General features: G+C 41.6%; 7 protein-coding genes across 7 annotated transcripts, besides 1 other annotated feature; 2 read left to right on the top strand and 5 right to left on the bottom strand.

Annotated features, from left to right (window-relative positions):
- Positions 1–656: 656 nt before the first annotated feature.
- Positions 657–3173, bottom strand: GPB1 (Gpb1p; the record flags this gene model as incomplete). Its single annotated transcript, XM_003646579.1, has 1 exon — positions 657–3173. The coding sequence occupies one exon, from the start codon at positions 3171–3173 to the stop codon at positions 657–659; it is 2517 nt and encodes an 838-aa protein (XP_003646627.1).
- Positions 3174–4083: 910 nt separating this feature from the next.
- On the bottom strand, positions 4084–5967 carry NDD1 (Ndd1p; the record flags this gene model as incomplete). Its single annotated transcript, XM_003646578.1, has 1 exon — positions 4084–5967. One exon carries the CDS (start codon positions 5965–5967, stop codon positions 4084–4086), a length of 1884 nt encoding a protein of 627 aa, XP_003646626.1.
- Positions 5968–6404: 437 nt separating this feature from the next.
- Positions 6405–8870, top strand: NUD1 (Nud1p; the record flags this gene model as incomplete). Its single annotated transcript, XM_003646577.1, has 1 exon — positions 6405–8870. One exon carries the CDS (start codon positions 6405–6407, stop codon positions 8868–8870), a length of 2466 nt encoding a protein of 821 aa, XP_003646625.1.
- Positions 8871–9918: 1048 nt separating this feature from the next.
- ALD4 (aldehyde dehydrogenase (NADP(+)) ALD4) lies at positions 9919–11472 on the top strand (the record flags this gene model as incomplete). The annotated part of the gene is made up of 1 exon (XM_003646576.1): positions 9919–11472. The coding sequence occupies one exon, from the start codon at positions 9919–9921 to the stop codon at positions 11470–11472; it is 1554 nt and encodes a 517-aa protein (XP_003646624.1).
- A 339-nt stretch (positions 11473–11811) lies between these two features.
- Ecym_5003 (uncharacterized protein) lies at positions 11812–12261 on the bottom strand (the record flags this gene model as incomplete). The annotated part of the gene is made up of 1 exon (XM_003646575.1): positions 11812–12261. One exon carries the CDS (start codon positions 12259–12261, stop codon positions 11812–11814), a length of 450 nt encoding a protein of 149 aa, XP_003646623.1.
- A 360-nt stretch (positions 12262–12621) lies between these two features.
- ECM1 (Ecm1p) lies at positions 12622–13158 on the bottom strand (the record flags this gene model as incomplete). Its single annotated transcript, XM_003646574.1, has 1 exon — positions 12622–13158. One exon carries the CDS (start codon positions 13156–13158, stop codon positions 12622–12624), a length of 537 nt encoding a protein of 178 aa, XP_003646622.1.
- A 383-nt stretch (positions 13159–13541) lies between these two features.
- Positions 13542–15365, bottom strand: Ecym_5001 (Zn(II)2Cys6 transcription factor; the record flags this gene model as incomplete). Its single annotated transcript, XM_003646573.1, has 1 exon — positions 13542–15365. One exon carries the CDS (start codon positions 15363–15365, stop codon positions 13542–13544), a length of 1824 nt encoding a protein of 607 aa, XP_003646621.1.
- Positions 15366–16053: 688 nt separating this feature from the next.
- Positions 16054–16279: a tandem repeat (telomeric repeat).

Here is a 16279-nt window from a genome sequence, read left to right as displayed (position 1 = left end):
ATCAAAGAACTATCTATCTCCGTTTGGCCCGTGGGTATTATCTATTTGAACCCCTGAAAAATACTGTCACCTGGCAACTCTGTGTTTAAAACCTTTGCTCAACTAGCTAAGTATTCAAAAGCACTTTTTAATTTGCAAGCCTTTCCTCTATCGTTGTGTAATACTACTCCTTTTTGTCTCTCTAAAAAAATGCTTCGCTTAGCTCTGTGAATCCTGATAATCCTTATAACAGTCAACCAAATCTCAAACTTAATATACTCTCTAATCTGTCCACTTCACTTGGCTATTATTTCCTCGAGGAAATATCAAGTTGTTTTAGTGGTATTTTCGTATCTTAATATGACTCTACACAGCGAGTTTCAAGCTTTTCGTAGCTTGAAGCTACCGTTATTCATCCTTAAACCAGGAAGACCAAATTACCTCCAGAAATTTTTTTCCCGAGTTCGTCAACTGTTCAAAATATTTATTTTTGTGACTCAAACGACTTGTATATGCATGGACATAAGGAGGATATGATGACACGCCTCTTCAGAAGATAGGCTATGATATGATTCGATAACTAAATATATAGTTAGGTGAAATTTGGTTTTTATTGATAGCTGCAGACTTTTTGTTTGGAGCCGATTTAGTTTTGTTAAAAGTAGTGAGCTACTCTACTAAAGAGTGCTCTCGACAAGTGGAACAATCAATTCTGTAATGTTTCCTAGTAGTTGCAGGTGTTTGCGATTATCGTAGGCCAGAACTACTGCTCCACCGATTAGCCATAGTTGGCCGTGTATACATATAGCGCAGGCGGCGACAAGTTTTGGGTTGAGGGCTTGGGGGAATGTTGTATGGATGGTCTTGACGTCGTAGGAAACGCAGTTTTTAAAGTTGTTGCTGGTGTTGCCACTACTGTTAGTATTGCTGCTTGTTAGGACAATGACACCTGAAGTACTTTTTTCTGGGTCCTCTACCGATTCTTTTTGTAGATTTTTTCCTGTGAAGTATATTTTATCGACATCTTGTTGGTGGATACCGCCAAGTATTAAAAATCGACTATTGTGCTGCACGAGTTCATGACCTACTACAGGAATGCAGGTTCTGTCCCTTTGTTTAGTATGCTCGTTTTTAAGCAAGAGGGGTACTTCAGTCCATTGCTCGCTATCTAAATCGAACCACCACATATCTCCGTAAACATGGGTTCCGTTAGAGCCACCATGGACGACCAAAGTTTTATTAATGGTGTACTGCGATGCCGTGATTTTAGAGAGCTTTCGTGCTTCTTGGCTCATGGAATGTCTCCCTTTATTATGACTAAATGGAAGATTGCTGAAAACTGGCTGGGTGGACTCGTCTTTAAGTGTGACGCTAGCGACTTCGCTTTCCTTCAAAGTTTTTAATAAACTATCCAAAAGAGGAGCAGTATTTAAAGAACTGGTATCAGCAAGACAGGCCGCCATGAATCCTCTCGGTGTTGGCCACTTGATATCGGAATCTGCACAATGCGGCTTGGAAATTAGGGTCGCTAAAGCTGTCTCTGCAAACTGAAAATAGCCTTTCCTTCCTTTTGATACTACGGTCACGTCCAACCTCCACATATCGTTCAAAGCTTCATATTGGCTGTCATTTACCTGTCTGTAACCTCCCATAATCAATATAGTGTGTACATGAGTTCTACTAGCAGAAGAAGCCCCGCTCAAAGTTTGATCAGAACCTGTAGTATTCGTGTAGTCATCATCAACAGAACTGGGGTAGGATTGGGTGGGGATGGAGCTTGAAATACTCTTGCCATCTTCGCTATCTGCGTATCTGCCGAGAGATTTTGATAGATTTAGTTTTAAGGATACCTGCGTGTGGCCAAACCTTGGAACCGTTGGTCGATATGGAGAAAATTTAGTTGATTGTGTAATTAATTCCACTTTAGTGAACTTAAATATACGGCTGTCAAAAATATATGCTGTATTGTTAATGAATGCACGTCTACTTATGTAGTACTGTCCTGTGTGATTGTCGATTATAGTTTCATTTCGAATCTCAAAGCCACCGTAATAGAAAAGATAGCGGTCAGTTAGTTTTGCCATTTTCGCACATATCAGTGGTGGTGGTATTTGCCCTTTTAATTTGGGCCTTTTTAATGTGAATCCATTAGTGGAGTATACGTACAAATGTTTATTTGGAAGCATGGCAGGATTGTTGATATACTCATCGTTAATTGGTGGGGGTAAATTCTTGATGCCATCCATATGAAAGTCATTTAAGTTTGGTGCAACTTCATTATATTCAAAGCTGGGTTCTAAGCCACCAAGGATGTATATGTTGCTTTTTAACTCAGCAGCGGAATGGTATACAAAACAGGGCAATTGAACATCACCAAACGTTGGTAGACTTAAACTTGTTCCCGAAAAGAAATTCGGATTAGATGGATAAAAAGCGCTGCCGTCTATAGACTCACCAACGTCAAAATAATCTAACCTCGCGGATGAATACGCACTATTTTCGGATGATCTATCTGGTCCAAGACTATTGTCCACATCTTTCATACCTACGTCGACCTTGGGAATGGTGTTCCACATGTTATTACTTCTCAACCGGTAGCGGGCATCTCTATTCACGGTAGAAAGCTTGTCATAATACTTCAAATACGAACGTACCCAATCAACATTCTTTAATTGGGGTTCATTATCTATTGTATCAAATAAAGCTAATTTTCCAAACTCTTCTTCATATGGCCAATGTGGAAGTGGGTGTCCTGATACTTGTTTAAAATCAGGTGCGTTCCTTCGATGAACATCGTTTTCATAACCAGAACCCCTCTGGGTTCCACTCGACCCGCGCGTCAGCATGTTACGGCGATTCATCGATGGATATCCATCCATTGTGCATTTCAGAGGATGTATGGAAACATTCCTTGACCTGTAGTACATCTTTAATTTGACTTCATTTCTTGCTTTTCGAACCCCAGCGGCTTCGTTGGGGTAGTCATTCGGGAAAACTGGCTTGTAATGTGCACTAATCTTAGGTGCAGTGTATTGCTTACTGTACTGCGAAAGTTTCTGATCAGAAATCACATCACTAACTGGCTGACTACTACTTGCCTTCTTTGAACTCTCTGTAGAATGGTGTCGTTGATCTTTCTGTGAATCGTTCAATTCTGCCTTTACACCGGAACTATTCAATACACTTTCTTCCATTTTCAATAACCTGACCTCAATAACTTAACAGAACTGTTTGCTACTCTTATTGCGTCTTCAAAATTCCGGATAGACCAGTAATTTGGGCAACTTTCTCGTTTCTAGCAGTTCGCTAATACTCCTTAGATTATTTTTAATCTTTAGGGAATGTCGTGCCCACGTGATATACTAGTATGCCCTTTATCTTTTAGATATAAAATCTAACAAAACATTCGCTTTTTCTTTCTCTAGCATCGTTTTATCGTTTACCTATTTCGATCCATATATAATGTAACGTTTAATTTATACAATATGTTCAAGTGGAAATTATAATGTAATGACTATAAAATACAATACAATTTAATATAATATGATATAATATAAGACTAACAGTACTATAACACTAATACTATGATAGTAATAATAATAATAAAATAATAATAAAATAATAATAAAATAATAATAATAATAATAATAATAATAATAATAATAATAATAATAATAATAATAATAATAATAATAATAATAATAACAGTAAGTAAAACAAAAAACACTATGTTTTGTGCTGGTATGGACGCGTTCCTGTCACATATTATAGAAATATCTTCCGTGTATTTTGATCTCCTGGCTTAACATCGATGATCTATTTGTCTGTTCGTAAATTTAAAAAAATGAAAAAAAAAAAAATAGTTGAAGTAGTAAACGCAGTAATGGTAGTAGTACTATTAGTGGCCGTAGTAACAGTAGTACTAGAGTCTTTTTCTATCGATTCCCCCCGTATTAGTAAAGTGGTAGCTAAAGCCTGTTACATAATAAACGAGACTGGCTTAGCAATATAGCTAACAAACATGTCTTTTATTTTTGATATTTTTGATATTTGATATTTGATTTTCGATTTTCGATTTTATTTCTTGTGCACATATAAAAAACATTAATATAATACCATAACTTTATTGAGACATCGAGAAATTCTTTTTTTTCTTTTGTTAGTATTAGTATTGTCAGAGGCCCTAACATGTTGATCCTGTGCAGCAATTGTGGACTGGGAGCGTTTCAGTTTTCTCTTCGATGATCCAGATCCACCCTCTCCATTGGGCGTAAAAGAATTTGCATTTGTCATAATAAATTGGAATTTAGAGTGCTGCGGTTGCTGGCCGGATTTCGATCTGCTCCTGCCCTTCGGCGCAAGCTTCGACGCTGTCCTAGTATTATTGCTCTTGCAGCAGGTGGACCCCATAAACACAGGGGCCACAGAAGAAGCGCTTGTAACACCTGCAACGTTGCCTCCTGAGGCGATATATGCAATGGACGGTATCAGTTGTGGACGCACAGTTACACTCTTGAAAGATCCCAACTTTGGTAACTCAGGTACCCGTAACGGCAGCGTCTCTGCTACAGACACCTTGCTGTGCAGTTTTGGAGTTGGAGATGCGGCAATATCAAAAAGTCGATTATCAATCGCCGGGTCACGTTGTGCTCCAATTGGGGGAGATTCGCTCAAGTTAGCTCTCGCCGATTTAGTCACCGAAGACGTAAGCTGTATGGTTGTCGGTGATGATCCGTACAAGTCCTGGTTGTCATCTGCATCTTCATCAGGATTCTGATCATTTATATGTGACGATGAGGCAACTTCTGAAATAGTGTTCTTCGTATTACGCTGAAAAGCAGCAGTACAGCCAGCAGCGACCTTAGATGTCGACACCTCGATCGTAGGAATAGCAACGCTTGAAATAAGTGATGAAGATAGAGGAGACGACGATGCCGTGGCCGATAATTGTTCAGGTCGCTTGTTATTCAGCTGTCGCGTCTTTTTGGTGATCGGGGTCTTCATTAAACTGCTTCCATGTTCTTTCCGAGCTCTTTGAAAGTCCACCAGCGCACTGTTTGACGAAGATGCAAAAGCCCGGCTGTAAGGCGTTTCCATGTCGTTCAAGATTTTTCTGCTATATGGAGTTAAAGAATAGAGTCGCTTAGAAGGAGACATTGTAGATTTACCGCCCGAATTAAACATATGATTTATGTCTAGGTTCTGCAATGGTGTCTGATGCTGGCTCTGCAGGCCCTGCCCCGCAGTCATCTGCGGCCCTAGGGAACCAGAAATCCCCTGCTGTTGTCCCTGCTGCTGCTGCTGCTGTTGTGGATGGTGTTGTTGTTGATGAAGGTGTTGTTGTTGTTGTTGTTGTTGTTGTTGTTGTTGTTGTTGTTGTTGTTGTTGTTGTAATTGCTGCTGCTGCAGAAATTTCAACGGCGTTTTGGCAGGCGTCTTCGCCTGCCACAGATTAATACTAGCTGGTGACTCCTGCAAAAACTCACGGAATTCACGAAACTGGTCTGAAGAGTCTAGAAATATCTCATTGGGAAAGTTCTCAAAATTTAATACCATCGACGGCTGAGTGTTCACATCGTTCAGTGACGTCGTCCTGGCCCTCTTCCCCCCACTTGCTGCCGTAGACACAGACACTGCCGCCGCCGCCGCCGCCGCAGTCCCAGTCCCAGTCCCCGTGGTACTCCCACCACCAATCGCCGTGACCCCCATCGCACTGCTCGGCACCGTCCCACACGATCCCACGCCCTCAATCGCACCCCCCTGCACCGCCAGCATGCTATTCTCCACCAATGAAGACTCATTCCCTTCCTCAATTCCAAGCCCCCCTCCCACACTACCCATCTTACCCCCCTCCCTTTTAGTTTGCTGCGACTGTGAATAAGGCGTAGGGAACACCTGCGTGGTAGCTATGGGGCTAGTAAATGCATATCTCAAGTTCTCTTGAAGCACCTTGTAGAATTGGTCCTCCTCTGACTCTTGCTGGTCCATGATCCCTCTGATATACCTCCACCAGTACTCACTAATCCAAAACTTTCCATACGCACTCCGAGGTTGAGCTCTTCTTGTACTCTACAAAACTTTTAGAACGTTTGCTTTTTTATTATTGGTGGCCCATGAGAGAGAAAGAGTGAGAGATCTCTGCTTTGAAGCAATTGGCTTCTTTGTGGCCCGAAAAGTCCAAAATCTGAGAAATTCGCGTAAGGAGGGTAATCATAGATATGAAAGGGAAAAAGCGAAGCCGTGTTTTGTTTGGTTGGCTCTCTCTGGGATAGTAGTGAGTTTGGGGCAAGTTAACAGGATTTTACCAACAGTTAACATATAGCATCCAATCACTGGATTAAGGGGGGTTTATTTGGGATTCTCAGTACGAAGCGGGAATTATAAGGATTTTTTAAGGGGTAATAAATTGTATTTAGAAGTAAAATATGGAAGTAGCAGGGGAATCTCCGTCGAAGCATTTCAGCGAGCCTTTAGAGCCTTTTCAGATAGCTAGTGCTGTACGGCAGCGGCATCAGCAGGAGGAAGCGCGGCAGCAGGAGGTGCAGCAGCAGGAGGTGCGGGAGGAAGAGCAGGAGCAGGGCCAGGGTCGCGGCGGAGAGAACGGTTATAAGGGATACGAGGCGAATGAGTCGTTTCCAGAGTCTCAATTTGGAGAGAGTGAGGTAGGCGGAGTCGACGACGAGATGAGTTACGTGCGGCGGTTAAGCAATTGGTCGATGAGTTATGGGACGGTGCAGGTTGGTGATTTGAAACACAAGGAGAACGCTGTGCAGAAAGGTGGTGAGACTGCTTTAGATGAGGCTCAATGGAGACAGTATATGAGGCCGAAGTATTTATGGGGGGGGTCTGCAGAGGTGCAGAATTCAGTGCCAAGTGATCGGAAGATGAATCGGCAGGAGCCTGAGTTGTTGGTGACGACTTCGCTGTCTGATCTATCCGGGATGCCTATGAACACTTTTAAACGTAAATATGTTGGTTCTGGGGATGCGCAGCAACTGTTGCAGCAGGAGTCGAAGATACACGGTGGTTCCGTTGCTCGCAGTGGAGATGAAGGCGATGCTGACAGTAGTGATAGTGATGATGATGAAGCTGGCTACAGCAACAGTAACAGCAACAACAATTTAGATCAGGATACGGACGGCGATCCCGCCCAAGCAGCCAAAAATGTGTTTGAAAATGTGCTCCGGAACCAAAAATCAAACTTCTTTAATGGTACTAGTGATACTGCTACTCAGCTAAGGGTAGGTTCTGACGAGGACATCGGCAGTGTAGACAATTTCAACGGTAACTATGATGAGATTCACTGGCAAACTTCAAGTTCATCGTTTAGATCGCAGCCTGTCTCACCGTCCCCCATAGGCTCTCGTGAGTCCCACGGCTCGCATGTTAAGGAAACAGATGGGAATCTAGCCAAACTCAAGCTTATAACTCCTGAGGACGCAGGCATGGTGTTTGACCACGAGCGCGGCGTCTGGGAGCCGCTAGGGGAGCTACAGATGCGGAAAAGCTCGTCAGCGAACATCGGGGCCTCCCAAACCGTCGATACCACTTTGTCATATGAAGAGATAGGGGAATCGGTAACTCCCGGAGACGAACACACGTCCCACACTTACCCTTACCAGGATGATACCCCGTTAGCACCTCCGAGACTTGCTGAAAAGTTTAAACTACCCTCAAAGACCCCTATGAATAATCAAAACAACTACGATGACAGTCTCACAGGATCTGATACTGTTCCAGCATTGGTAAACAATAAGCGCAAGCCGTATCTTGATGAAAGTCCGGGAAATGTCACTGATGTACTCAACTTGGAGAGTTCGTTTAGTCTGAGCCAAAGCGTGGTTGTGCGCTGCCTCTTGGATGTTATTCCAAACAAACAGGACTGGGGAAAGGTGGAAGTTGTAAACCTTTCTAATAAAAATCTAGCAAGTTTGATTGGCCTCGACCAGGTTGTGCCCAACTGCTCGACACTAGACGTCTCCAAAAATGAGATTAATTCTTTGCAAGGTGTCCCGCCAGGCTGCATCCATTTGAACTGCAGCAGTAACAATATTGGCAGTTATGCATCCTTGAACGCACTATTACATTTAGAGACTCTTGATCTCTCCAAAAACAGGTTGAACCACCAGAATCTTTCTTTACTAGAGCCTTGTCGCCACTTGAAAAAGGCTAATTTGTCTCACAATAATATTACCGGCCTACATTACCTCCCAACTAAGGCCCACATACAGAAGATCTCACTATCGCATAACAAACTTACAGGCACGATTGATTTCCTCGCGCTGTGTCAGGAATCCATCTCCTGGCGATACGTCGAAGAACTAGACCTATCCGGAAACAAGATTACGTCCATCAACAACCTTTCATTCCTCACACGCCTTCGTATCTTGCGTTTAGACGGAAACCCGATAGAAACTATTGATGGAGGAGGGAATAGCCATATTCGCACCCTAACTATGATAAACAATCCAGCCTTACAAACTATCCAGGACTTCCCCGCCTTGCGTATATTAAAATGTCGTGGCGAATCCCTACAGTTAATACATGGCTCGTTGCCTGAAACTTTAGAAACCTTGGAAATAGTCGGCGGTTATAAAAACTCCCTTGAACGTTGGAATTGGAACGAAGTCCTACCGAAATACTTGCGCTCTCTAAAACTACGCAAAATGCAATTGTCTAGCGTGCCCACCGTCATTAGCCGCCTCCCGTTGCGTTCGTTGGACCTTGCGTTCAATTGTATTATCAATTCAACACAACTTCTCCGTGCCTTGCCGTCTACGTTACAAGAACTAAACCTTCTCGGAAACCCCCTTTGGGCTGTGAACGACGCTGACCGACTCATGCTCATCAAAGCAGTTAAGTTGTATCTTTTTTCACTACGCGGAATGTGACAGGTTTTTACGTCTGCAGGATGGGGGACAGTCAGAAAAGGATAATCTACAAAAAACGTCACTAATGCTAACTACTTTTCAATAATTTCACTCAACTCACTGCTTTGCCCGAACCAATTGTATGGAATCCGCATACGGATATCCTTGCCTAACTGTGGGGTATACCCTTTTTCTGTGGTTTAGCGTGCGTCAAGATGGGGGTCAAATGGAAATTCAAATTTATTAACGTCGTTTATCTATTATGGTCACAGACATTGCCCTTTTTTTCTTCTATTTGGTTTATATGGTTTTGTTTCATTTCCGGTATTCCTCGAGAGGAAATTTTCTTAAAATATGAAACAGGGTACATTTTGACACTACAAAAAAATTAATCACGTACATTGGAATTGAGCTGTGTGATCAATTGAGTGCCTTTATGCCTTCCACATCCCATATGGACGTTGTGCGGCGTTCTCAGAAGATTCATTTCATGTATTCTCTCCAGAAGCTAGTTTGCTGTTGCTGGTGAGCTTATTTTACAGCACGGCTCAGGGGGATGAAATAAAAAAAAATTTTTAGGATGTCCAACTGCTTCAGACTGCATGGATTTTAATGTTAATTTCTCGTTTCTCAACCGATAAAATTACTAATTAGGGGTTCAGTTTTCTTGAAGGGGTGTTGCGGCGTAAGAATTCAAAGATTGATGATGACAGATGTTGAGTAGCTAAATGTTGGGCGGTTTTCCACCCCCACCACCATCATCCTCCTCCGCTTCCGTCCCCCCATTTCACCGCATACCGAAGCTGTAATTTAAAAGTATTGAATTCAGAGAATCAGAGGGGAAAAAAAAGAGGTGTATATAGGCTACTTGGTTTTGGTTGTATCTGCCGATTGGTTAGCTATTAGTCAATTTTTTGCTTGTAATCCTTTTTTGCTTGTAATCCTTTTCTTTGTACGACCACACCTTATTATTATCATACAACATTTCTTGGTTTCGTTGTGGATATTTTCTGAGCTCTATTGACCTGGCATTCACAGTTTAGGTTTAGTTAGGTGATCAACTACTGATATGTTAAGAACAGCTTTAAAGGTTTCGACCGGGGGCAGGGGCGCTGTGCTGTGTGTGCCAGTGCGCTGCTTTTCCAATTTGCCGTTGTTCGTCCCAGTGAAACTTCCAAACGGGACAGAGTACGAGCAACCCACTGGACTATTCATCAACAACAAGTTCGTGCGTTCCAAACAGGGGAAGACTTTTGAGGTCTTAAGTCCCTCTACGGAGGAGGAGATAACGCATGTTTATGAGGGTCGTGAGGAGGATGTGAACCTTGCTGTGCAGGCAGCGGATCAGGCGTTTGAGAAGGGGGACTGGCACAATGTAGACCCTATGGTTAGAAGTGTTGCGTTGAATAAATTGGCTGACTTCATTGACAAGGATTCTGAAATTATTGCTTCTATCGAATCTATGGACAATGGTAAGTCTATCACTCATGCTAGGGGGGATGTAGCGCTTGCTGTTAACTGTTTGCGGGCTTGTGCGGGAGCTGCGACTACAATTGACGGTAGATTAATTGATACTGGATCGTCATATTTCTCGTACACTAAGCGCGAACCAATTGGTGTCTGTGGGCAGATCATCCCGTGGAATTTCCCCTTGGTCATGTGGGCATGGAAGGTAGGCCCTGCGTTGGCAGCGGGTAATACAGTAGTCTTGAAAACAGCCGAATCGACGCCTCTCTCTGCACTCTACGTTTCAAAGTTTGTGGAACAAGCTGGTGTTCCTCCCGGTGTTCACAATATTGTCTCGGGTTTTGGTAAGATTGTCGGAGAAGCTATTATTTCCCACCCTAAAGTAAAGAAAGTGGCCTTTACAGGCTCGACCACTACAGGTCGTCACATCTACCAAACCGCTGCAAAGAGCTTGAAGAAGGTAACTTTGGAATTGGGTGGTAAATCTCCTAATATTGTGTTCGCTGATGCTGACCTAAAGCGTGCTGCTGAAAATGTGTTGTTAGGTATCTATTACAACTCTGGTGAGGTCTGCTGTGCAGGTTCAAGGATGTACATTGAGGAATCCGTTTACGATCAGTTTTTACAGGAAATGAAGGCTGTAGCAGAAGCTGTGCAAGTTGGTGATCCGTTCAATGAGAACACTTTCCAAGGTGCGCAGACCTCTCAAAATCAATTGGACAAGATCTTGAAGTATATTGAGATTGGTAAACAAGAGGGAGCTACCTTGGTAACTGGAGGTGAAAGATTGGGTAACAAGGGATACTTCGTTAAGCCCACCATATTTGCCGACGTCAAACCCGACATGAGAATTGTCAAGGAAGAGATATTTGGCCCTGTTGTTACTGTATCCAAGTTTAAGACAATAGACGAGTTGATTGAACTGGCTAACGATTCTGAATATGGCTTGGCTGCTGGTATCCATACTACCAACATAAGCACCGCTATCGAAGTTTCCAACAGATTGAAGGCAGGTACCGTTTGGATTAATACTTTTAATGACTTTCATCATTCCGTTCCCTTTGGTGGATTCAAGGCATCTGGTATTGGTAAGGAGATGGGTTTGGAATCTCTTGAAGCCTACACTCAGGTTAAGGCTGTTCGTACGAAGTTGTGATTATGCAGGAAGCGGGAACAACAAATATATCGATTATATGTGGTCTTATATGCGTGTACCTGAATTCTCTCCTTGTTCCTTCGTATCTTAATAGCATCAGGTCTATTATAACCCACTATCCGTCTCAACAAGAAGTAAGTTTTTATAGCATAGTGCTTTCTTTATATAAGCTTCTTTTGTTATTATAATGATTTCTTATTTAGGAATATACTACAGTTATTAAACACCTGTATGCTACCATAAGTGGTGTGTTTGTATTTTGATGGTGGTGATGCGCATTCTTTTTCAGCTGTGTCTTCAGGGGAATAAATACTCCTAGCACTGTCTTCAAGTCCGAACCTATTGATTATTGTTCTTAGCGGTTTCAATAGCCATCTTTAACTTCTTCCTCCTTTCAACCGCATTCTCACTGAGTACTGACGACGTCCCATTACTAATGGCTTTAACTCCAAACTGTGAGGCACTGGATCCGGTATTTGGCCTGCTCCTGACTTGAACGTCGTTCTTTTTCCCCTTCATGGCAGCTGATGATCTGTCGTTACCTGGTTTCTTCAGGTGCATGGTCATAGTGATTATGAAATAACTTAGAACCAAAGCAGGTAAAGTTGTTAGCAATCCTATAATAATTCCCTTTGGAATGTCTTCTAAGTTCAAAAACCAATTCCAAAGTTCATGTGTGTAACTCTGGACAGGCTTTAGAAAATCGGTAGTCTTTTTAAAATTATCCTTCAACCGGGCGGTTGTTGCATGGCAAAGTTGTACCAGTCCTATGAATTGAGCAGGGAACATCATTGCCTATAGTAATATTAACTTCTTTGTTAAAGTTAATCAAATGGTACTTTATGCCTATGTTGATTATTTTATTACAACTTCATATTTAGTTTCCAACGAAAACTGCTGATTGTTTTGCGCTCCTTTTTCTGTGCCAGCAGCGCAAGAAAATCGACGATTATATAATTTAAGTCATCTCCAGTCCTGCCTGCACAATCGTATGCTGAACACCTATAATTTTCACTCTAACTTACCCGTCTCTGTTGGCCCAGTTCTAACATTCATCCACCTGTTTGTTCTCTCTTCAGATTTTTCTCTGTACTTAGATGCATTATATAATTTAATTATTTAACTGGCTTTCCTTATGTGAGCGTATTCCTATGCTTCGACGTCATTTGCAAGAGTATTAAATGCATTAGATGACTCCACTACTACGTCACTGGCGTCCTTTTCAAGGTCTTCCTGCTCTACATCAATATCAATCGTACTAGAATTGTGTTCTAATCCTAGCCTCTCGCTGTTGTGCATCACAGCCAACTCTTTTCTAATGGAATTATTTGTACTATCCCATCCAGCTTTTCTTGCTGATTGTACATATTTTGCACGTGACACAGCCTTCTCTATCTTTCCGTTTAATCTACTGCTGAAGTTTAAGCCTTTCTCGAACCTCTCTTTGTTCAAAGAAGTGAGCGGCGACATCGTTGTAAGTTGTTTCTTGCCAACGCTCTTACCCTTAGTTCTTCTTTTGTTGATCTTGGCCGTCAGCAGCGCTTCATTCTTTGATGCAGTTCTGATGAGGGCACCGGTTATGTCAGTTTTCTCTGCTCTGGGTAGCTTTTCCAATGCTCTCGCCTCAGGTTCGGCAACTTCATTTCTTCTTGCAGCTCTAGAACGCTTTGAGATACCCTTAGCCATGTTGATCCTCTACCCGAATCCGTTGGTTAGTCTTTCGTTCTTCACACTTATAATAGTATCCGAGGAGATGTGTGATATATTCAATGTTCTCAAGATGGCATCATAGAGGTGAAAAACTGATATCGCGTACGAAAAAGAAATGGAAGCTCGGAAAAGACGAATACACAAGTACAAGTATCCTGCAGTTGAAAATTTCATAATCCATTATATTAAAGTCCTGAAAATCCTCTACATTATATTATATCCTATCCCTTAAGTAAGTAGTTATTTAGTAGTAATATATCTTAATCCCATAGAATATCATGATCGAGTGTGCTGTACCTTAACTATAGCACTGCAACATTATAGAAAGCATGCATACTGTTGATCTTTGTTCGGAAAACTTACATTACAAGTTGCGATAGCCTACGCCTATCAAACAGATAATTGATGCCTTTTCCCTTTTCCGCACGCCAAACATCATGGAGAAAAGCGGCTATCTTTATACCTGAATATGAATGTGTACGTTCCGCCATAGTATTGATACAATTCAGAAGCGAGTTGCGATCATCTGCGTCGTTTGCAAATGAACCGGTTAGTAAAATTGCCCAAGATAATATACCCCAAATCTGGTTGTTTGCGGGTAGCTCACGGTAATACTTTATTGTGTCTTTGACGCATAACTGTATATGTGGATTAGTGAGATCAAAGCCGTCATAATTGATCATTTTTGAAGCTAACAGATAACAAGCCCTCGTAATAAGAACACCAGCAATACTATTATTCACGGTGCGGTTTAGCCATGGGTTTATCCAGACGGTATCTTGAACTACCGGCTTGTAATTGACACACTTATTGCGGAGTTGTATTACTTTAGTTATCCATGAAGGATGCAAAGGCATAGGCATCCTTGCAATATAGGAGAGTTTGGCCAAAATTTCATAAGAATCGAGGCTAGGACCAAAAACTGGTGATCGGAAGTATTCGGTAATCTCTTCACAATTATACATAGGCCACTTCAGAACATAGCTCAATTCCTTGAATATCACAAACGGGGAAGGCAAGGTCGATATTGAGGTTGCAAATAAAATGGAGATCGCATAGTGGTATATGAAGCTTTCAATGCATAAGCGCTCATGTGGTTGCAAAATATGGCAAGTTTGTTGCAGACACCTGGATGCATACCTTAGCTTGATTATCTGGTAGGACCTTTCTAGTTGCCATATAGTGTCATCAACAGTTCCATTAAATGAATTATTTTCCCGCACACACAACATCTGTAATGAAATGAGTATCCAATCTTGATGAGCAAAATTTGTATTTTCAATAATAAACTGTTCTAATAGTCTCTTACAAGCATAATAATATTCATCACTTAGTCTTTGGAATCTTGCCAGGTCCTTCCAGGCTAAATACGTAGCACCACAACACCTGAATACATTTCTTAGTAATGAATTCCTCCTTAGTTCAGGTAGAAATGCAGCAGTAGGATTTAAGTTTGGATAAGCTTCAGTTATGCCAAACTTTGGGATGAATCCTTGGATACATGCATAGAGCAGAAAGGATTTCATATTAGCTGCCCTGAACACATTATCATCTAAAATTTCATTTTTGTTGTATTTCGTAATAATATTGTGATAAAAATATGCCTCTGTCTCTGTAAAAGGGGAGGTATCAATAACGCCTAATTTGCTGATTAATGGCTTTGACTGAAAGTTTAGTATTAATTCATTAAATGGAATATCAATCACGGAACACTGATTTGGTTGTAGATAGGATATATTTTGAATAGCTTGGTCCTCCCAAAGGTCCTGGTCTATGGCATCCAGTTCGTCGAGTGGATTCGTCTTCTCAATCGGAGGCGTATCGTAGTCCCGTTCAAAATCTTTAACTAGGGTAAAACTATTAGATTCCTTACTGTAATGATATAAAGTTTCACCACATTTTCCCTTGGTATATATGTCTAGATCTAGTTCTCTGGTATCGACAGTCACAAACTTAGCGGAATCTAGAGTCGTAATTTGAAATTCATTAGAGTCAACAGGCAACCTTGGGTGGAACTGGAGGGTGCCTCTTTTCCGTCTAATTCTTCCTGTGCTGTAATCAGGCCATTGACAACGTATGAAGTTCCTTTGGCAACCTTTACACACAGGTTTTTGTTCGTCGCACTTCTTCTTCCTTCTTCTACAGGAAAGACAACCTGTAACGGTACGCTTCCTTTGACCCATCAATAGAATATCAGTATGTTGAAGTTTTTGGAACTAAGTTGTGATTAATAAAATGTATTTGATTGATAATTGTACTACCTTAGATGACTCTTTTTCAGTCCAGGGAATTCGGAGATTACATTTCCGTGCCTTTATTTAATCATGAGCATAATCGAGAGAGCATCTACATTGAGTACGGTTTAATTAGGATTATACATGATTTGATGGACGTTTAAACTGATGATAAAGATACTAAGTATAATTAGATTTATTATTAAAAATTATGCATTATTATATATTTCACCTTTCAGATCTACAAATCATGTCCTTTAATAGATTTTGGTTTTTGTATAAAACACACCAGGTTTTTTTATTTTTGAAGATCAGTCGTTACTTTTCAGTTCTAAAAGCATTTTTGAGAATTATGTAAAAAATGGCCTACGGTACGACATTAATTAGCGATACATATCATCTCATCACACCACCACTCTCCAAACACTCATGAGGTAAAACCTTAAAAAGACGGGAATTGACTCCTCAGTCTTCACAGTCTTCATTATGTTATGTTATATATACATTAAGCAAATCGTAATATTCAATATAGTTTATGTTAGTTTCTGTCATGGAGTAGGCACCGTAATCGTACATAGTGCGTATTTATAAATGGCAAAGGAATTGACGGATATATTTTCCAGGAGTCATATAAGGTGGGTCTCTCAGCGGTGTGGTGTACGGGTCTCTCAGCGGTGTGGTGTACGGGTCTCTCAGCGGTGTGGTGTACGGGTCTCTCAGCGGTGTGGTGTACGGGTCTCTCAGCGGTGTGGTGTACGGGTCTCTCAGCGGTGTGGTGTACGGGTCTCTCAGCGGTGTGGTGTACGGGTCTCTCAGCGGTGTGGTGTACGGGTCTCTCAGCGGTGTGGTGTACGGGTCTCTCA

This window comes from Eremothecium cymbalariae, chromosome 5, assembly GCF_000235365.1.
Source record: "Eremothecium cymbalariae DBVPG#7215 chromosome 5, complete sequence".
NCBI classification, from domain to species: Eukaryota; Fungi; Ascomycota; class Saccharomycetes; order Saccharomycetales; family Saccharomycetaceae; genus Eremothecium; species Eremothecium cymbalariae.
The sequence above is the reverse complement of the archived record's forward strand: the minus strand, read 5'-3'. Positions and strand labels throughout refer to the sequence as shown.